At 38.1% G+C, this 22191-nt stretch overlaps 2 protein-coding genes across 21 annotated transcripts in view; one reads left to right on the forward strand and one right to left on the reverse strand.

The window, feature by feature from the left end:
* The window catches only part of Dh31-R (Diuretic hormone 31 Receptor), a 217053-nt gene that overhangs the window by 135286 nt on the left and 59576 nt on the right, over nt 1-22191 (forward strand). The window lies entirely within an intron of this gene.
* Nucleotides 635-20357, reverse strand: LOC117225340 (esterase FE4). 2 transcript variants are annotated; one of them, XM_033478833.2, is made up of 8 exons: nt 20169-20357; nt 8419-8707; nt 7438-7623; nt 5386-5588; nt 3434-3590; nt 2448-2756; nt 1483-1627; nt 635-1013 (listed from the first exon to the last, which is right to left on the reverse strand). In XM_033478833.2, the coding sequence occupies exons 1-8, from the start codon at nt 20307-20309 to the stop codon at nt 851-853; spliced, it is 1593 nt and encodes a 530-aa protein (XP_033334724.2). In that variant the 5' UTR covers nt 20310-20357; the 3' UTR covers nt 635-850. The 2 variants fall into 2 exon arrangements, with proteins under 2 accessions (XP_033334724.2, XP_033334723.2); XM_033478832.2 differs by having other exon boundaries at nt 2448-2771; nt 20169-20356.

Genomic DNA, 22191 nt, shown 5'->3' on the forward strand with positions numbered 1-22191 from the left:
AGCATGGTATGTAATTAATCTCTTTATTCGGTTTTATCATTCCGGTTTCGCTCGTTTTATTGTTCGGTCGAACGGAAGAATTCGACGGCTCCTGTGGACGTATCTTATCTCTGATTACGCTGCCGTTCGCGAGAAATTTCATTCACTGTCGTAACTTGACAGTTCTGTCGCAACATTGTGTTTATCAAATTTTAATTTTGGAAATGCATATCATCTGCAATACCGGACCTGTTAAATTTTAATTTATAAAATTTATAAAAATTTATAAAAATTTATAAAATTTACAAAATTTGTTAAATTCTTATTTCGAGAAATGTATGTATAGTTTCTGCGTCATTATGTTTGTTAAACTTCAATATTCATCAAGCTTTTATTTCGAAAATCTACATTTTCTACAAAAAATATACATATACTTTCTACAGAATCGTTTTCTTAAATCGAAAAATGTTTAAATGGTTCTCGCTATATCACAAACCTAAATAATTCATTCGTATAGAAAACTAGTTTAAACGCTACAACATTTAATATTCGCCTGATAAATGCTTGATAATTCGTGCAAATGTGTAAACACGAAATAATTCGTTTCTCAAATATTGATTATAAAGTCAGGATTATAAGGGAACACAGCACGCCGTTTCATGAAAAAGAACAAGACTTTATTAACTCTATTCGTCTATTCGCTGCAGTGTTATCTGACACATCATTCCGTACAAGTCTTTCTTTACTTTCCAGGTCTGTCCTACAATTCTCTCTTACCTTAATCGGTGAACCGCTCGATCGAAGTAGATAAAAGAACTAGATATACGCGTATGTACAAACAGCAATCGATAAAAGAGAGAGGCTCTAATCATCACAATTTGTTCTTCATATACTTCCAATCGAACGTTTGTTCCCCCGCTTTCGTCGTCTCCATGCGAAGCTTCTCGCCGATGTTCATATATCTGATCGTATCCCCCTTCTCGACCGGTTTCCAGAGCGCGGAGATTAGGTTCGTGGTCATTGGTGTTGGATTTCTTAAACGGGAAAAAACAAAATTGTTCAGCTTTCAGGCTTCATTTTAAGCGCTGCCAATAATTGGCAGGAATTGATTAATTAAATATACGGTTCGATGATCCGCGCGATTTAAAGCGAAATATTTTCTTTTAAATCGGCAAAAATGATCGGCAGAACAGAAGAAATGGCTCGTAACAACGTTAGCCGGTTTCTATAAGGTTCTCAGCACTTTTCGTATCTCTTCTTTTCAATCGAACGGATTGCAATTGTCGCAAACATCGTGTTCACTCGTTCTCTAGTAAATTGGTCCTTCTATCGTCCCAAGAAGAATCGAAATCGTTTAATCCACTTTTAGAAAATTTATTCCGGTTTGAAAGGCGTCCGCGATCGTGTATCCGCTTTCGGACAAATTATTCCGGTTCCAAAAGTGCCCATACGTCTGTACATACAACTCTACAAATGAATTTCCTAATTAATTAACAGACATACCCCATTTTCGCGAAGTCGGTCCACATCTGCGTAATATACTCCACAACATTGTGCTCCTTGGACCCTAATTTTGGCGCATTTAGGCCAAACGTCAGCAACGCTTGAGGATAGAACAGATAAATCAATTCCTCCGAGTGGGTCGCTCCTGCAAGACACACGTGCAACGATTTATAAAATTGATCGACATCATTGTCGCGATGAAATTATAGCGATTTCCGTTCCGGTCACGATTTACGGCGATCCCGGTGCGACTTCTTCGTAAATCACTGATCCGGTTCGCGCATTTACTTCGCCGGAAACGCCGATATCTTCTTCGGTGACCACGCATAATTACGTTTTATCGTTCATTATACAGTGCTTTCGGACAAGTTTCGTTATACAGAAGCTTTCGGACACGTTTGATGTGTTCGCAGAGATCGCCGTGTCTGATTAGTTAGAGAAGACACGTAGAAAATGTGTAAAAAGGCCTAATTTTTCCGGAAGATCTCTGCGCCGAATCAAAATTGTCTGCGAGAAACAGGTGCTCTTCTTTCTCGAACAATGTCAATCGCAAAATTATGTATTTAATCGAATGGCGATCCGAATTCTGAATTACATTGCAATTTAATTGAATGGTGATCCCAATTCCAAATTACAATGCGATTTAATTGAATGGCGATCCGAATTCCGAACTGCAAAGTGATCGAATTACAATGGAATCGATGCTGTAAAACTGATAACGTAGTAATGATAATAATTAATTAATATTAATATCAATCGATAATGTAATTCCTTGAGCAATCCAATTGTAATTTTTGTTTCAATTTAATTGCGTTCGGATGAACGAGGTATCATCGTGTATCGATCAGTCTTAGTTTCTTCGCATTTTTCCACGATGCCGTCCGAAATTTCGCCGGCACATTTCTGCCATAAATGCATCGATCGAGCAGTCCAGTCGCGTCGACAAAACTTCGTTATATCTGTACCTCGAGATTCGATGCCGAACATCTGTTTGGCCAGCGACAATTCCGGTTCGAAGGTGAATTTATAAAAGTAGGTGGGCGCGTTCTTCTCGGCTTGGAGCCTGACGACATCGTGGATTCCCTTGATGAACATCATGTCGCCCAAAAACGCCGCATAGTTGTCCCGCGTGTTCATGTCGATCCGCTTGTCGCCGAAGTACAAACGCCTCAAATCCTGGGAATTGACGTTTTCCATTCTCATGGTCTCCTCCATCTCCGGGTGCATGGCCCTTTCGAAATTGATGTCGAGTTTCTCCATAGACTTCTTCAGATCTGGATATAGAAAACCTATAAACGCAACGAAGCGTTACCGTGAAATTATAACTCGATTTTCGACACGATCCACAGAGAAGCACGGAACATAGAAGCACGATCGTTAGACCGGGGATTTTTATGCAAAATAAAAATTGCCTGCATCGATTGCAAGATACCCGTAGTTGCATAGACATTTCTTTCATTTTTTGAGGCGATCGGTTTCGCGATATTTATTTAAAAATTGTTGGAATTACAGAGATCTGCTCGTAGAAAATGGATTGAATAAACATCGTAATTCGAACGATACGTTACAACGAAAATGGCGGAAATGTTAAATAAATTCAGCCTTATTTTTCTCGTAAAATCGTCGGTCAATTTTAGTGCTGGCAGATTCAGCGTTAATTATTTTATCGAATTAAAGATAATGCAGTAGTATTTTCCGAGGTTCCACGAATGTTTTCACTGTTCTGTATTTTATGTACCAACTCGTTTTTGTCATAAATGCATAAAATCCGCAGTCTAGGGATTATTATTGCGAAGCAGCCGACGAAACTGCGCCGTATTAAAATGCGAGCAGCTTTAAGCTCAACTTGAAGCTTTCGATATTTTCCGAAGCGGGGATTTGCGATTTCGCGATACGTCAACACGATATTTTGCGACGAAAAAAGCTTGATCGAAGGTCGATCCCTACTCACTGCTCACTAAGAAGGTGCCTTCGTTTTCGTTGTAGCCTAGTAACAAGGGTACTTTAACTCCGGCTTTCATCAGGATTGATGGATGCTGCGGCATAAATGGTTCCGAAGATTTGCTGTCGACGGTCGGCACGAATGAACCGATCAAGACATACGAGCCCTGAAAAATGTGCCACAAACTCCATTATGCAATACACGCGAACCTTGTCAACCGGTAATAGATTACGAATCTTGCGCGAACATCGATGTAATTTATTAAGATCGACAGGGGCCTGTGGAGAAATCGATTTTTTGAAATAGCAAATAGACTAGAAAATATTTGTAATATTTGTTCGCTGTAATACAGAATTTGTAATTCAATATTCAACTACGTAATATCCATATGTAACTGCTATTTGAAAAAATAGGTTATTTGCCAAATTCTGTATTGCATGAGAAGATAGAAATTACATTTATTGTTTCGAAAATTAAGAATATAAATATAAATAAAATATTTACAGTCTATTTTCTCTTATTGAGAATATAAAAAGATATAAATAGACTATTTTCAGTCTATCTACTGTTATTAAGAATATAAAAAAATATAAATATAATATTTTCAGTCTATCTACTGTTATTAAGAATATAAAAAAATATAAATAGAATACTTTCAGTCTATCTACTGTTATTAAGAACATAAAAAAATATAAATAGAATATTTTCAGTCCATCTACTGTTTTAAAAATCGATTTTTCCACAGCCCCGAAGATGGAGAACAAGGGTTTTCATTGAGAATTCTATTAAGTTCCAAAGAAAATGACAACTGTGTCAAACATTTTCCAAGCTCTTACAATAACGAGCTTTCGCCGAAGATATAGGGCGACTTACGTTCGCTCAGAAAAAGAAATGTTTAATCGGAATCGACGATCCGACGACCGCGACCTCCTCTTGTCAGTTAGCGCGGATTGTACAGATTAAATGGAGGAGCGATCAAATCGGGCTCTGGTCTAGATGTTTCGGGGAGATAAACTTGTGCAATGTAAATAGAAAAGCTATCGGAGAAATCAGCATAAGAATCCCGGACAATGGCGAAATCCAAGCGAATGCAACGGAAACCGACGAGTTAACTCGACCACCGTTGTGTCCGCCCGAATTCCGGCACGGTATTGAATCCTTTGTCGACGAGAGGTAAGCCTGTAATGCCGAAAGGCCGGGTTAATTGAAAAACTGAACACGTACAGCGTAAGCTCGAGTTCCCGAGGACGATACACCCGCGGAAGCTCGCAACCATTCAACGGAGTCACCTTACGCAAGAGGTAAACTCCGTAAAGGTCGAGCAACAGTGACGAATGGAACCCGTTCCATTCATGGAACGAACACTGGATTCAGAAACCTTCCGGTTCTGTTCTCGTTGAACGAGAAGTTCGGCTTCCTCGCTCTTTAGCCGGTTGCTTCTGTCTTGATTTTGCGACGATATTACAGCCCCCGGTTGACGATGCCGTTCGAATTTTACGGGCATCCGTTACGGAATGCACTCCGGCTGGAAAACTCGGGAACGCGAGGGACGTGCACAGCCCGTCCTTAGTCGAATTGCCCTGACTGACATTTCTGATCGTCCAAAAAATGAAGCTTTCAAGGGGGAGGGGGCAACCCGATGAACATCAGCTACCAGCAATTATTTAAAGTAAAATTTTGGAAATATATATGATGTTTATGTAGCATTTTTTACGATAAATTCAAATACGTAGAAATTAATTTTACAATTGTATATTTTACGTGGGAAGAAAACTTTTTTCGAGAAGATATAAATGACGGAACGTTGGGAATAATTGATCTAATTAAATTTTTAAAAAATCGGCAGATTCTTCAGTGAACATTTTCAAGCGCAGCTGTGTGCAATTTCGCGGTGTTCGAGAAGGTGTTCGGAAACGAAAGGAATGAAATGGCTTGGGAAACAAAATTCGGGAGAAATTTACCAGCTTTTTGAAACACTGCTGCTGGGCATCGACGAGCTTCTGGGGTTCTATGGTCCTGAAAAACTCGACCAGTTCCACAGGATCGGTGATATCTTTGCCGAGCTCCGCGGCCAGCTTCACCGCATAGTCCTTCACGTTCTTGGACGAGATGGCCCAGGGATTCGTCGCGACCCCGCTCTGCGCGATCGCTTTGTTAAATAATCCTGCAAGACGAGCCGCGAATAAGCTCGAGAATCTTCTGTGCTCCTCGGTGCCAGGCCGAAGGAAAATTCGAGGGAACGAGGCGGAAAGATAAGAGCTAGACGAGCTCACGGTTTCAGCACAATCGAGTAGAAGTAAACAGGATGATAGCATGTTCTGGTCGGAAGCGGAATAACGGAAGTAGAGGCGTCTGAACGTCGACTGATTCTGAAATGTAATTTTCGTAACAGGATGGCGTAGAATGGTGACCCGTTTGCATTGTGTGCAGCCTGTTTCTCAATTAATTGAACCGCTGCTGCACGATTCGAGACGCGGAAAAGCGGCGAAGGTATTGATTTCGATGATTGAAAATGTTTAGGATAGATCGATGAACAAATGAGATCGGAGAAAATCATTTCTGGTTGTTCAAGAATGTATTCATCCGTGCCAAGGTTAATACGTATCGTTCATAGTATTCTTGAGGAAAATTGGTGGAGACCACTTTACTTCTACGCAAGCATAGCCTCTCTTGAGGATAAATATTCTTAATTATTCAAGCGTGATTTCTGAAAGCTGATGGAAATTATTTTTTTGCAATTATGCATGTTCAAGTATTCCTTCTAAAAATTGCCAGAAACAGTCTTTTTTAAAAATTGTGCATGTTCAAGTATCTCATCCAAAAATTACCAGAAACTGTTTGCTTAAGATTGTACAGCTTCGAGTATTTTATTTAAAAACTGGCGGCAATTATTTCGTTATAATCGTGCATCTTCGATTAATCTATCCGAAAATTACCAGAAATTATTTTTTTGTAATCATGCATCTTTGATTATTCCGTCTAAAAGATGCCAGAAATTATTCTCTGACAACGATGCGCCTTCAATTACTTCGCCTAACTTGCGAAGCCGATACCGTGCACACGTCGCGAATATCAATCTCTAATATTAGTAATAAAAATCTAATATCAATCTAATATTAAATAATATCAAATTACTTTTCTTAAAATTACCTCAATTACTTTGTCTGAGAATTTCCAGTAATTATTTTCTTAAAATTGTGCATGTTCAACTACTCTGTCCGAGAATTGCCCCAGAAATTATTTTTTTGTAATCATGCATCTTTGATTATTCCGTCTAAAAGATGCCAGAAATTATTCTCTGACAACGATGCGCCTTCAATTAGTTCGCCTAACTTGCGAAGCCGATACCGTACACACGTCGCGAATATCAATCTCTAACATTAGTAATAAAAATCTAATATCAATCTAATATTAAGTAATATCAAATTACTTTTCTTAAAATTATCTCAATTACTTTGTCTGAGAATTTCCAGTAATTATTTTCTTAAAATTGTGCATGTTCAACTACTCTGTCCGAGAATTGCCAGAAATTATTTTTTTGTAATCATGCATCTTTGATTATTCCGTCTAAAAGATGCCAGAAATTATTCTCTGACAACGATGCGCTTTCAATTAGTTCGCCTAACTTGCGAAGCCGATACCGTGCATATCAATCCAATATTATGCACGTGTAAATGTTTCTATCATCTTCGGATGATAGAAACTGTGAAACTAAAATCTGTTATGCGTCCCGCGAAGCTCCTCCTGCAGCGGCGCATCTTTTTCCCAGACGGGGATTACAAAATAATTTAGTCGCAGCTTGCTGTTCTACTTTTTAAAGAATGATACACCGTGTTGGAGATAGTGAGGCACGTTCCGAGGGAAAATTATTTTGCCGGGCGCGTTTCACGCAACCGGGGAGAGAGAGAGAGCTATTATTGGATTTCTCCCGGGGTGGGGTCGGTTAAATTTTGCACGGAGGGTAAACGTCGCTGAAAATTTTCCGACCCGTCGAAACACCGCGGAAACCATACCTTGAGACATCGGCGATATGCATAAGTAGTGCACGGACGCAGCACCGGCACTTTCCCCGAATATCGTGACGTTGTTTGGATCCCCGCCGAAATTCGAGATGTTCTCCTGCACCCATTTCAACGCCAATACCTGGTCCTTCAGGCCTTGATTGCCCGGCGCTTCTTCCGTCTCCAGATTTAGGAAACCTGAAACGAACGGGAAATCGTTCTCAAAATCGAGGGAAAGTATGCTGGAAAGTATTATTATTAAAATATCAGGACAACGATTACGATGATCGATTGCTGCATAATCAAGTGAAAACGTGAACAGATTTTTAAACGATTTTTACAAAGTAGACATTTCGATTTTCAACATCTCGGAAATGGACATTCGACTTCTAGCTTTGTTGTGTCTTGTTATGCGAATTTGTAAATGCAACCACCCTTAACTTTGAAATGCATTTTGCTGAACCATTTTTAAAACACACTCTACGCAACCGTTTCTAATGCACTTCGAGCGAATTCGTGTAGAAATCTCGACCTTTTACGAAGGTAAACCTTCCAATAATTAAAGTTATTGAGAAGATTGACTATTTAAAAAAATATAAGATCTTATAACACTCTCGATAAATTATTTCCTTACTATTGTTCGTCTTCGATTATTCCATCTAAACGTCGATTTTCCTGCAACTGTGCGTGTGCAAGTATCTTAAAAACACTTGAAAAAATTGAGTAGAATGTAACTGTTACGCTGGGTAAACTTTTTATGCAAAATAAAAATTGTTTGCACTAGTTACAAGACAAAGGAATCACATAGACGTAGATTTCGTTCTTGAATCGTATCGGGTCGTAAGTATCTCTGACATAAATGCGCTCATGGTAAACACGCCAGGCGCTGAAATGGTAATTTATTTCGAGCAACCGTTATCGCGCTGATAATAATTAAACACGACGAACGGATGAAAATTTCGAAGCGTAGAACGCGAAATATCGGGTACCCACCCAAGACGCCGACCCTGTAATTAATCGTGACCAGAACAACGTCCTTCCGGACGATATAATCGGGCCCGTAAATCTTGCCGTCGGCGGATCCAGCAACAAATCCGCCCCCGTGGATCCACACCATGACTGCGCGTTTCGAGGACACCTCGATCGCCGGCGTGTAAACGTTCAGATAAAGGCAGTCGTCGCCGCCGATTATTTGGCGGGTGAGAAAGTCCATTTGCGCGCAGGAACCGCCGAATTGCGTGCACTTCTTCACTCCGGTCCATGGTTCCGCTGGTTCGGGTACCTAAAAAAAAAAGCAAACGTAAATGAAAAATTTGCTGCAGCGTCGTCGTCGAAGCTCTGCAGAATTGTCGCATAATTTAGTCTATAATGTGCGACATTGTGTTTTCCCGTCGTATGAAATTGTGGGGGCTGAATATTGTTCCATTTGAAAACATTTGTTTCTCTTTAAACAATTTTGATTCGTGAATAATGTAATCGTGGTATCGTTCACTGATTTTTCCCGCGAATGTAGTAATTTGCAATCTGCGTATTTTATATGACAGAAATATTATTTAAATAATATAAGAATGCATAGTGAAATATTTTCATAATATGTATACCTATATTTCTATAATTTTTTATGAAATATTTATGTATTATAGAAAATTATAATATAGAAATATTATAATGTCTTATAATGTAAAAATATTATAATATCTTATAATATAAAAATATTATAATGTAAAAATATTATAATATCTTATAATATAAAAATATTATAACGTTAATATATTATAATATAGAAATATAGTAGAAAACTTTCTATTATTATGAACACTAAACTAAATTTATAGAAAATTATAATATAGAAATATTATAATATCTTATAATGTAAAAATATTATAATATCTTATAATATAAAAATATTATAACGTTAATATATTATAATATAGAAATATAGTAGAAAACTTTCTATTATTATGAACACTAAACTAAATTTATAGAAAATTATAATATAGAAATATTATAATATCTTATAATGTAAAAATATTATAATATCTTATAATATAAAAATATTATAATGTAAAAATATTATAATATCTTATAATATAAAAATATTATAACGTTAATATATTATAATGTAAAAATATTATAACGTTAATATATTATAATATAGAAACATAGTAGAAAACTTTCTACTATTATGAACACTAAACTAAATTATAATTACTAAAATTCTTATCACACAATGACTCGTTATTCGTAGTTTATTTATTCGTAGTGCTAAGAAATGCTTAAGACTTCGTCACGCTATTTAAATTAATCTATAATTACCACATATAATTACCACCACTAATATTTTCTTGAAACATTATCAATTCTCCTGTCACGTTTGTTTAACAAGTCCATTATACAATAATATTTTTTATTTTCAACACCGATCAAATACAAAGTCGATGATACGTACTCTAAAAAAGTCTTCTGAATTACAAATAAAAGTATGAATCTATTTAAAAAGAATATCGTTATGTCCTTCGAATATTGCTTCTCCATCTTTCTAAAAACATAAATGGTGAAGATGTATTCGACTGTTCCGGTTTCAATGACAGCGTAAATCGAGATTACGCCGTAGGAATGATTTTCGGAACGCTGACATCGAGTACGGACGCAACATTCGAACGACCGTTCCTTTGCATAATTCACATAATAAGCTGTGCAGCTTCTGAAAGCGACGTGCATGATGCGGTTCATTACGATCCGCCTGTACATTCGACTAATTAGCCGCGTATTAACAACCACTTTCGGTATAGAGATTTGGATATCGTGGGAAATTTACGCGGGCCGGCAGTGTGCCGGGTACAGTGAATTCTCTCCAATTGTCACTCGACAGGTGAACAGAAATGGACGATTCGGGAACAGGAGACACGATCATTCGAGCCTCGCGGCTTTATAGTTATCGCGTTTTTATAGTTATTGACAATCAGCGACTATAAAAACGAGCCGCGAGACTCGAATAATCGTGTCTCCTCTTCCCAAATTATTTATTTTTGTGCGCAATTTTAGCGTCAATTACAGTGAATTTAGTGTACCTGTTGAGTGACAATTGAAGAGAATTTACCGTATCCCAATAAAACCAAAAAACAATTGCAACTCGCCGTTAATGCGATCGTGTAACAGTTAATCGTCCATCTGACACCGCGACCTATATTTTCAATCATGTTCCACGGAACCACTCAACTTTTAATAACAAACATTTACAGTTGATCAGTCTAACGACCTGGAGATTCGACCGCGGTTAATCAACGTTTGATCTTGGCTCGATCTTTCGTCGCGATTATTGCTTTCACTCGATGGTAGATTGGACATTGACATCGATTTTGTCATCATCAGTTTTGACATCATTTTCTAGTATTATCATACAATAGTCGCCAGATACGCCGGAAATTTGGTCTAGATGTTATCGCCGTTTTCACGCTGTAATGAATAATGTATTAATAACAACATTCATTGACAACAATTCGTTATTGAGTCAGACGTTTATGCAATCACACAGGTCAAACTGTTAGTTCGACCTCATAATAAATGAATCACTGATGACGACGTCTTTTTAATCTGTCTCGCGGGCAGAAATTCATGCAACCAGAAAAACTGTGCCACACGATGCGTTTCTTTCTTACAAAATGGCCAACGAAATCGCCGAAAACGGTGCCGCTAATTTATCGTCGTTTCAACCCCATAATAAATGAATCACTGACCACGACGTCTTTCTTAATTGTCTTTACAGGCAAAAATTTATGCAACCGGAAAAACTGTGCTACACGATGCGTTTCTTTTTATAAAAATCGCTGAAAACAGCGTCGCAAATTTATCGTCGTCCCGACTCCATAATAAATTATTCACCGGCAACGATCTCTTTTTGACACATTGACACGAGAACGATTGTCCATATAAACAGCAATTTATGCGACCAAAAACGTCAAGCTACGGATGCGTTTCATATTGTAGAATGGCCGACGACGAAGTCGCTGCAAACGGTGCCATTTTACCGTGTTGTTCGCTGTACAACAAATTGTTCGCGGACATTTTAAATAGTCTTCCGAATCGCCAACGCGGCCAGAAAATTTGTGCTACACGATGCGTTTCTTTTTATAAAAATCGCTGAAAACAGCGTCGTAAATTTATCGTCGTCTCGACTCCATAATAAATTATTCACCGGCAACGATCTCTTTTTGACACATTGACACGAGGACAATTGTCCATATAAACAGCAATTTATGCGACCAAAAACGTCAAGCTACGGATGCGTTTCATATTGTAAAATGGCCGACAACGAAGTCGCTGCAAACGGTGCCATTTTACCGTGTTGTTCGCTGTGCAACAAATTGTTCGCGGACATTTTAAACATTCTGTCGAATCGCCAACGCGGCCAGAAAATTTGTGCTACACGATGCGTTTCTTTTTATAAAAATCGCTGAAAACAGCGTCGTAAATTTATCGTCGTCTCGACTCCATAATAAATTATTCACCGGCAACGATCTCTTTTTGACACATTGACACGAGGACGACTGTCCATATAAACAGCAATTTATGCGACCAAAAACGTCAAGCTACGGATGCGTTTCATATTGTAAAATGGCCGACGACGAAGTCGCTGCAAACGGTGCCATTTTACCGTGTTGTTCGCTGTGCAACAAATTGTTCACGGACATTTTAAACAGTCTGTCGAATCGCCAACGCGGCCAGAAAATTTGTGCTACACGATGCGTTTATTTTTATAAAAATCGCTGAAAACAGCGTCGCAAATTTATCGTCGTCCCGACTCCATAATAAATTATTCACCGGCAACGATCTCTTTTTGACACATTGACACGAGGACGATTGTCCATATAAACAGCAATTTATGCGACCAAAAACGTCAAGCTACGGATGCGTTTCATATTGTAAAATGGCCGACGACGAAGTCGCTGCAAACGGTGCCATTTCACCGTGTTGTTCGCTGTGCAACAAATTGTTCGCGGACATTTTAAACATTCTGTCGAATCGCCAACGCGGCCAGAAAATTTGTGCTACACGATGCGTTTCTTTTTATAAAAATCGCTGAAAACAGCGTCGCAAATTTATCGTCGTCTCGACTCCATAATAAATTATTCACCGGCAACGATCTCTTTTTGACACATTGACACGAGGACGATTGTCCATATAAACAGCAATTTATGCGACCAAAAACGTCAAGCTACGGATGCGTTTCATATTGTAAAATGGCCGACGACGAAGTCGCTGCAAACGGTGCCATTTCACCGTGTTGTTCGCTGTGCAACAAATTGTTCGCGGACATTTTAAACATTCTGTCGAATCGACAACGCGGCCAGAAAATTTGTGCTACACGATGCGTTTCTTTTTATAAAAATCGCTGAAAACAGCGTCGCAAATTTATCGTCGTCTCGACTCCATAATAAATTATTCACCGGCAACGATCTCTTTTTGACACATTGACACGAGGACGATTGTCCATATAAACAGCAATTTATGCGACCAAAAACGTCAAGCTACGGATGCGTTTCATATTGTAAAATGGCCGACGACGAAGTCGCTGCAAACGGTGCCATTTTACCGTGTTGTTCGCTGTGCAACAAATTGTTCACGGACATTTTAAACAGTCTGTCGAATCGCCAACGCGGCCAGAAAATTTGTGCTACACGATGCGTTTCTTTTTATAAAAATCGCTGAAAACAGCGTCGCAAATTTATCGTCGTCCCGACTCCATAATAAATTATTCACCGGCAACGATCTCTTTTTGACACATTGACACGAGGACGATTGTCCATATAAACAGCAATTTATGCGACCAAAAACGTCAAGCTACGGATGCGTTTCATATTGTAAAATGGCCGACGACGAAGTCGCTGCAAACGGTGCCATTTCACCGTGTTGTTCGCTGTGCAACAAATTGTTCGCGGACATTTTAAACATTCTGTCGAATCGCCAACGCGGCCAGAAAATTTGTGCTACACGATGCGTTTCTTTTTATAAAAATCGCTGAAAACAGCGTCGCAAATTTATCGTCGTCTCGACTCCATAATAAATTATTCACCGGCAACGATCTCTTTTTGACACATTGACACGAGGACGATTGTCCATATAAACAGCAATTTATGCGACCAAAAACGTCAAGCTACGGATGCGTTTCATATTGTAAAATGGCCGACGACGAAGTCGCTGCAAACGGTGCCATTTCACCGTGTTGTTCGCTGTGCAACAAATTGTTCGCGGACATTTTAAACATTCTGTCGAATCGCCAACGCGGCCAGAAAATTTGTGCTACACGATGCGTTTCTTTTTATAAAAATCGCTGAAAACAGCGTCGCAAATTTATCGTCGTCTCGACTCCATAATAAATTATTCACCGGCAACGATCTCTTTTTGACACATTGACACGAGGACGATTGTCCATATAAACAGCAATTTATGCGACCAAAAACGTCAAGCTACGGATGCGTTTCATATTGTAAAATGGCCGACGACGAAGTCGCTGCAAACGGTGCCATTTTACCGTGTTGTTCGCTGTGTAACAAATTGTTCGCGGACATTTTAAACAGTCTGTCGAATCGCCAACTCGGCCAGAAAATTTGCGCGACCACGAAAATGGTGTCGCAGAATCGCTTCTGTTCGCAAACTGGACAACGGCGTAGCTGTAACCCGAAACCAGCGTTCCGACGGCGAAACATTTAAAGAGAGGCCACGCCACCAAACGTTCGACCGTAGGTTCTGCGCCCGTGTCCGTTGAATGCCCCAATTGCCAGTGATTGCGGGTATAGGCCGCTAACAGGAACTCGCGAATGGTAATTCGGTCTGACAGGCGAATGAAAACTTCTGGCAGCTGCAACGGATTCCGAAAACTCGTTCGACGTGCCGTAATGAATGATATTCTTTCATCGTGTTTAGCCCGTCGCTGTGCTTCGACATTCTCTCATCGATAATAACGCGGACTATGGACTCTATGGAATTTACGGGAACAGCACAATAATCCCGTTTTTCGATCATGCTTGAATAGTCGTCGGAGTAGGCTTCGGTTCATCGATAGCCTTTTCGTCGCGTCGAGCGATTCCGATTTTATTAATTTCGCGGGATAACCTTACGGCCCCTAACACTCGGCACAATTGATTTGCCAATTAATTCGTCGTAATTAAACGACGAATTTGCATTCTATTTAATGCGGGTTCCGCGCGGCGCGGCGCGCCCCCCGCGTCGCGGATAAATTTGGCACCGGGTTTTCTTAATTTATGTCGCTCCAGGAAACTTTGCAATTAACGCTGACCTAATGTATTTATCGTAAATCATCGACGAACTCGGTCATTGTGTTCCGATTGAAATTTATCCATTATTATTATCTAATTGCCGAGCGTTAACTATAGAAATATCGTTAACAGGATTTATTCGCGTTATAACCGTAAATATTTCATGCTCGTTATCCAGGGAAAATAATTGCGGCAAATTATTTAATTACTTCGACACCGTTCACGCGAAAATAAGTCCTTTGTTGCGGCATGCGAATCGAATTACGAGCAAAGATTTATGTGCACTGGCACGCATGATTCTTTTTTAATAATCGCGACGTCAACGTGGGAACGTCGGCTGATCTGATTGAATTAGTTATCAAAAATATCGATGTATCAGTTAAAAAACCAGCGTAACGAGAATATTTTAATAACCTAGTTTGCTAAATTAGATAACACCCTAAATTCATTTTAGAACCGATAGAACGACTTGGAACATTGTCGCGGAAATTAGCACTATGCCGTCCGGTGGCATCGCGTTGGTGCCATGCAAAAACTATCTGTTGTATGCCAGTGGTACCACTTTGGTGCCATTTTAGAAAACTGAAACAACATTTGAACCATATCTCTTGGGTGTTAAAAGGCAGCAAACTAACTATAGCATTGTGCTTATTTAACTACGAATTAAGTACGAAAATTCTTGGATGACGTATCTTAATTTTAGGAATTTATATTACCGCCATCTTCGAAATTTCTTTTAAAATCTAAAATTTCCAAGCTATTATGCCGGCGTCAAACAAAAGAATCATATCTAAGATCCGCGGACGGCACAGTGTTAATACACATGCTCGTTAAAAGTTGGTCGGAAATATTGTTGAATTTAAAAGAGACTGATTTAATGTCGTTCAGAGTCGCGGCGCCGAATAAACATCGACGCGTGAACGAGCCCAGAAGCCGTTTTCAAAATAATCTGAAATCCGCGGGAGACCGTTCATTCCAACGTTTAGCATAAACCAGGACGCGATCGATGAGTCTGTAACAGTAAATTGAACTCACGGGAATCGATTGTCGGTCGCCGATAGAATTCTTCGCGTCCCGAATTTCGCGGGAATAGGGAATCGGGAACTGACTTCCGTCGGATCATAAGAAATTCGTGCATCGTTTTCAAAGATGAATGACGTTTTCGGCGACGCGTTGAAAGTTTGGAAGCAAAGTAGTTTAATAATAGGGGATAGGAATTAGTATTAAAAGCTATTAAAGTAGGTGTAATTCCTCTAATTAATAAAATAGATAAAATTAATTTATTTTCTGGGATAATTATTGAAAATATAATTAATGGTGTAATTTTAACTAATACTAAGGCTGTAAATATTATTTCATATGAAATTTCTTTTATAATTAAATTTATTCAGTAATTTATTGGGTAAATTCCTAATTTTAATCAAAGATCAAACAATAAAATAAAATTAAAAGTTGTTTCAAGGCAAAATATTAGGCCTGTTAAAATTATAAATGACGCTAAAGTAGAAATTAAATAAAATGTTATAGCTGCTTTTTTTAAATATTGGTAATTTAATATAATAGCAAAAGTTATAGTGGTTATTTCTAATGAAATCCATATTAAGAATGGTTCTGAAATTAAAGTAATTGTAGCACTAAAGGTTAATAATATAAATAAGCATAATCAAGTGAAAGGCGTAAAATATATTATAATTATATATAATTAAATGATGATTGATCTATAATTTATTGTAAATTATAAATATAAATTATTTTTGAGGTTCGTAATTATATTTTATTGTATTAGCATATAAAATTTTGAATTTTATGGAATTAATTAAAATTAATAAATGCTTCCAAACGTGCCGTTTGGAAGCAAACGTGGCGTTAAGTCGATTTGTTGCCAGGTCGATCTAATATTATTCAATCGTATCTAATACAATATATCGTTTTCAGTTATTTTCCTAGGTCAAAGCTTGAAAGTGGCTCGCAGGAAATAATTGCGACGATTTCTTACGTTACCGAACTTATTTCACGGAATTGTTCATTTATTCTTCGTCGAAGAATAAATTTCTTTAATATTCAAGAATGTTCGCCTGTTTCGTCAGTTGTTTCGCACTTTGGCCTGCAATTTGAACTTTCGAATAGACGAGCTAATAGCTACTATACGGTTTTCTAATTCGCCGCTTTTCGAAGCGTTCGTCCGAGGTAAGCCGCGAAATTACTTTGAAAGTTCGACGTTTTAACTTTCAAATTAGAACTTCGGTATCCGAAAATAAAATCGGACAACAGAGTTTCGCATAACAATTATTTTAATATTCGCGGTGTCCTCGATTTCATAATTAGAGCGCGCGGGAACGACGCATTAAATGAAGCACGATAGACGCTAATAGAAGTCTATTCGTTAGCCGGCGTTTTTATCTGACACGTCGACCTTGTTTGGAACGTACTTTGGAACGATCGATTACGATCGACACTAACGCTGGAAAATATTTCGTTAATTGCCCTAATCAGTCCATGACCGAGCCGAATTCATTAATCGGCGAGCAGGTCCCGGCATGTTGCGTACAGATATTACAGCTCCGCGCGAGCAACGGTATTCCAGCTGCGGCGTGTTCTTTCACTCTTCGACGGCTCTATGATTTCTCTTCTCGTTGGCTCGCGACCTTGAAAAGGCCATCGAGAGCCTACGCGCGTTTCTCGTTTTAGAACTTTACAGAAGTCTCGACTTGTTTCTCTTTTTTTTTTATTACGCTACCGAATCCCTGGCCGGATTATTGGCGATGTAAATACATACAAATAAGATACAGAGAAAAAAAGGAGGAAAAAGAAAGAACGCGATAGCAGTAACACTTATATATGTACTCGTAAGTGTATACATAGTCCGGTGTGTATGCCTGGGATATTTGAACTCGACGTTCTATGAAAAAAATCGAACCGTTGCTTCGATCGCCTGCCATCGGCAGAATTTTTGTTACTTCAATCCGACGATTTTAGAAATTGTGTTCGCTAATATGGAACATTTGAAACCGGTAAATTTTTCAGGCGAAAGCTCCGCGTCGGCTCCGAGGAGATTTAGCAAGAGGACCGAAAAGTATCGCCATGTTTTTTGCGCGTGCTACTTTCAGAAACTTTCAATTTGAAACATAAACTCGAGACCTCGGATATTAAGCTGATAAATAGGCTGCGGATTTTATGGATTTATAGCAAAAAATGAGCAGACCGAATATGTCAAAGCATCGAAAGCGTTTGAGGGCATTGAAAAATCCTGTCGTATTAGTTTTGACTGGAATGGATGATCGAGAACAGAAATAAATGTCTGCGTAGCTCCTGGATCTTGCAACAAATGCCGACAATTTTGTATTTCAAAATCCACTGTGTATCAACGTTAGAACTACCAAACCAATCGAAATGTCTGGTCTCTCATTTTTTTTCTTTTGCAATTCTTGATACTATAAAGATGTATTTTTGTCAGAAACTTTTGTACGAACTTCCTATGTAATTTATTCGTAAAAAATGGTCTATTTGGGTGTGAGTCAGGTAAGAAAAACCGCGCTACTACAAGATACGTGATTAATCTCTGACGAAACATGGCAAAAAATTAGAAATACAACAGTTAATTAATAGCCGCTGCCTTTTTATGCCGACTGCCTCGAGCTTCTATAAAAAACGAGCAGCGAGACTCGAAGAATGGTGTCTTAGCGCGACTTAGTATTCTCGGATTTGCGTGTTTCGATTCCGACACCAAACATTTCTGGGAGAAATTACTTTGCTAGTCTTTTTTGAAAGTTTTTCGATATGTGATCCTCAATGTCTCTAGTTGATTTTCCATCGAACAGAAGATAGAAGGCAATTTTTAAAGGTTATTATCATCAAATTTTGTACCCTGACTGGCAATTGAGACGATTATTAGCACGTCCGGAAAGTTCTGCGGTTTTCACGGGGACAGGGTTCGAGGGGATCGTATTAAAACGATAAAGAATTTTATTCGACGAGGTAATCTCCATTTCACTGAATTTTAATTGTTTTCACCTGTCGATTAAACGGATGATCTTTCTTTTTGTAAAACCAGTTTTAATTATTCGAAAAGTCACCGTCAGAATGACTCTACAGAGTCGTGAGAAACCGTAGAATTATCCGGATTACCTAATCGTCGAGTTTATTAGGTTCTATTAGAATGACGTAAGATATCGTTACGAGAACTTGAAAGATTATCGTACTGCACCAAGAATTATGTTCTTTAAAAAACTGTAGGCCGTCCTTAACGCTGAAGCAAATTCAGTAAAATCAGAGGAACAATAATAAATAATGTAGATAAATTATGTATAAATATGAATGTATAAATAGATATATGAATGATATATAAAAATATAGGTATATAAATAAATATATCAATTAATATACATACATGTATATTTATTTATATATTTATTTATTTATATAATTCATAAATTTATTTATACATTCATATTTATACATAATTTACCTATATTATATATACAAATAAATAATATAATTACTACAGCAATATAATGACTACTTTTTGGTGCAATTTTAACCCTTTGCAGTCAAAGGGCATCAGCAAATATTTTTACATGTTTTCGAAAAATTGTTGCGAGTCGAAAAACTCAATGTCATAAAATGCAATAAAGTATGCTGAGGTTTCTCCAATTCGTGTTCCACACAATTGTATGCCCACGACGCGGAAAATCCACCGTCTAACAATTACACCTGCTGTAACTCGAATCGCGTCCTTGAATCATTAAGTCTTTCGCTTTCATATTTAAGCTCCATTGATTGCTATGCAGCACTTGCAACAGTGACTGTTGATATTTACGCGAAACAGAAATGCTATGCATCTCAATTGCAAGAGACAAAAGCAAAATTTAAAGAATCCTTCCTTCAATCATTTTCATGAATAAAAAATAATACATCGACGTTTCAAGATACTTTACTTATAAATGCCTAAAATCCGCAATCAAAGCATCGTAAATTCTCGGAGATCTGTAAAATCTCGGAACATCCGTATGTTATCCGATCTTAACGAATCACGTCCAACAAAATAAATATACTATTCTTCACGAGTAACGTAATCCTCCGTAATTAATAAATCTCCACACATAACACTGATCTCAAATTTGAGATACAATAGAACCTCGATTCACGGAACTGGATTTTCCTCGATCTTTATTATTCAGATTTTTCATTGTTCCATGCAATAACAATAATTTTCATTGTTCCATGATTAAACCTCGACCTATCATCCTGTAGCATTCTATTAACAATTTATCGAAAATAGAAAGAAAGTTTGAGTTCCGATAATCGAAGTTCTGCTGTACTGCGATGTTCACCAAATTCGGCATTATTCGACACTTCTAACATCCGAATTTGCAATATCATTCGACGAGCAACGCGGGGAATGGCGATCGCGATGCGGAGCAATTAGCGCGGTTTATGGCCGGCGGAAGTTCACAAATGCGGATTCACCTTGAACCTAAGTGGGCCGACCGGCGGTTTCGCGTACGGGACCCCACGAAACGCGAGGTACTTTCCGCCGTAGACATTCTCCTCGACGGTGCCAGAGATCTGGCCCTGTTTCACGGTCACCAACGGAACTTCGCGCGCCATGTGACAGTATGAACGCCGCTTGTCGGAGCAACAATACTAACTGACATGTAGAGTCTCGGCGGAGTCACAAGTGTTCTGCCGTCCCGAGCCAATGAACCGCTTGGTGGGGGGTTAGCGGAACGGTCCCCGAGATCTAGCGATCTAGGTGACGAACGATGGGTTCGAGTATGTCGGTGAACAGGTTCCAATGGCGTTCGAAGAGTCTCGTGGGTCCACTCGCGGATACAGAGGCCTGATAACAGGACCGAAGGAAAATGAACTTTTCAAATAGTAAATGGACTAGGAATATATTTAGTAAGCTATAGAGTACGCTATAGGAACCTGATGGTTTTTTATATGAAATTACACAGTTTCAAGATATCTATTTTCGAATACATATATTATATATATATATTTTTATATTATATATAATTTTATAATATATAATATATAATATATAATATATAATATATATATATATATATATATATATATATATATATATATATATATATAATATTTATATTATATATTATATTATATATATTATATTATATACATATATTTCGTAAATTTCCCATTACCCGTTCCATATATTTTCAATAATTACCCTGATCTCGAAATAAACTTGGCATAACCTTGAAATAACCCCAACTGACAACAATGGATTACGATGGGAGCGACGAATTATAATAAAAATAGATTGTAATAATAACATTGCAAGAATACGATTTATTGAAATATGAATTATTTATGTTCAAGAACGGAACGTCTGAATTTCATTATTATCTAACGATTCTACTGGCACACGAATGACTAGACAGAATCGTCTAGGACGTAAGATAAGTGCAATAATGCCTAACAAGTGTTCTCACGTCGAGCAATGTAAAATCGTTATAATTTATGCGCATGAAATCGACACCCGCGTGCTGTTTTATTTTCCATTACGTTTCTTTCGAACGGAACAAAATTGAAACAAATTGAACGGATTACATAACGTCGTTCAAGAAATTGATATCGTATCTCGTTAGAGTTCACAGATAATTCGTAGCCTTTGATCAGTTCACTTGCGACACATTCCAATCTGTACTTGCACGTGATTGAACGGAATTTCTGAGGTGTTTTAAATCGAAGTAAAAGCTTGGGAGAGCATTCCCAAAAACTTCGATCTCCGTCGAGAGTCTGAGAATTATTCTTGAACCTTGACATGCACCTTATCAGTTGAGAACGAACTATGCATTGTGCTAGCTTTGTCTATTAATAAAATGTGCAATAAAAATCCGGTTGAACGTGGCGACTTCTAACTTCCTTTATTGCCAATATTTTACTAAAATTTAGATACATTTTTACAATGCGTTAGTACGTGTTTTGTAATTGTATATTAAATTACTAAATTTATTCGTTGCGTAAATTACAATTTTATTCGTGAACTCCTATCTCCGTTTTATCGTACATGTATGTATAGAGAAAGTAGATAAAAATCCCCGAGAACAGATTAACAACGAATAATAATTAAAAGCAGTGATTCGTTAAATTTCATATTTTTTATGCCGAGAACGTTCGCACGTTGATCTTTGGTACAACCAGAAACAAAAACATACTCGTAATCACGACTCGATTAAACGAACGATGAGATTATCACCGATATATCGACCAATCGATGCAGATAAGAATAAACGAAGACTCACTTCGCGTATCGAAAACATCCTAATCTCGATGCCGATGTTTATCGCGTTCGCAACAGTTTATCTTCTTTCCCGGACGATCAGCGTTATCTTGCAGAGCTCATGAGTGAACGTTTCCGTTGCTTAGAGAGGGAAACGAATTTATTGCAACCGGGTTGCGCCATTTCGGCTCGTTTTTCAACGGAACGTACAGCGACTAGCTTTCGTACACAAAGACA

This window comes from Megalopta genalis, chromosome 2, assembly GCF_051020955.1.
Source record: "Megalopta genalis isolate 19385.01 chromosome 2, iyMegGena1_principal, whole genome shotgun sequence".
Taxonomy (NCBI): domain Eukaryota; kingdom Metazoa; phylum Arthropoda; class Insecta; order Hymenoptera; family Halictidae; genus Megalopta; species Megalopta genalis.

Bases quoted from the DNA above. Each gene is read 5' to 3' on its own strand.
- LOC117225340 (XM_033478832.2), bottom strand. From the start codon at position 20,309: ATGGCGCGCGAAGTTCCGTTGGTGACCGTGAAACAGGGCCAGATCTCT. The intron at 7,624-8,418 runs GTGGGTACCCGA...CGTTCGTTTCAG, and splicing joins TTACAGGGTCGGCGTCTTGG to GTTTCCTAAATCTGGAGACG. The intron at 1,628-2,447 runs GTACAGATATAA...TGTGTCTTGCAG, and splicing joins GTTCGGCATCGAATCTCGAG to GAGCGACCCACTCGGAGGAA.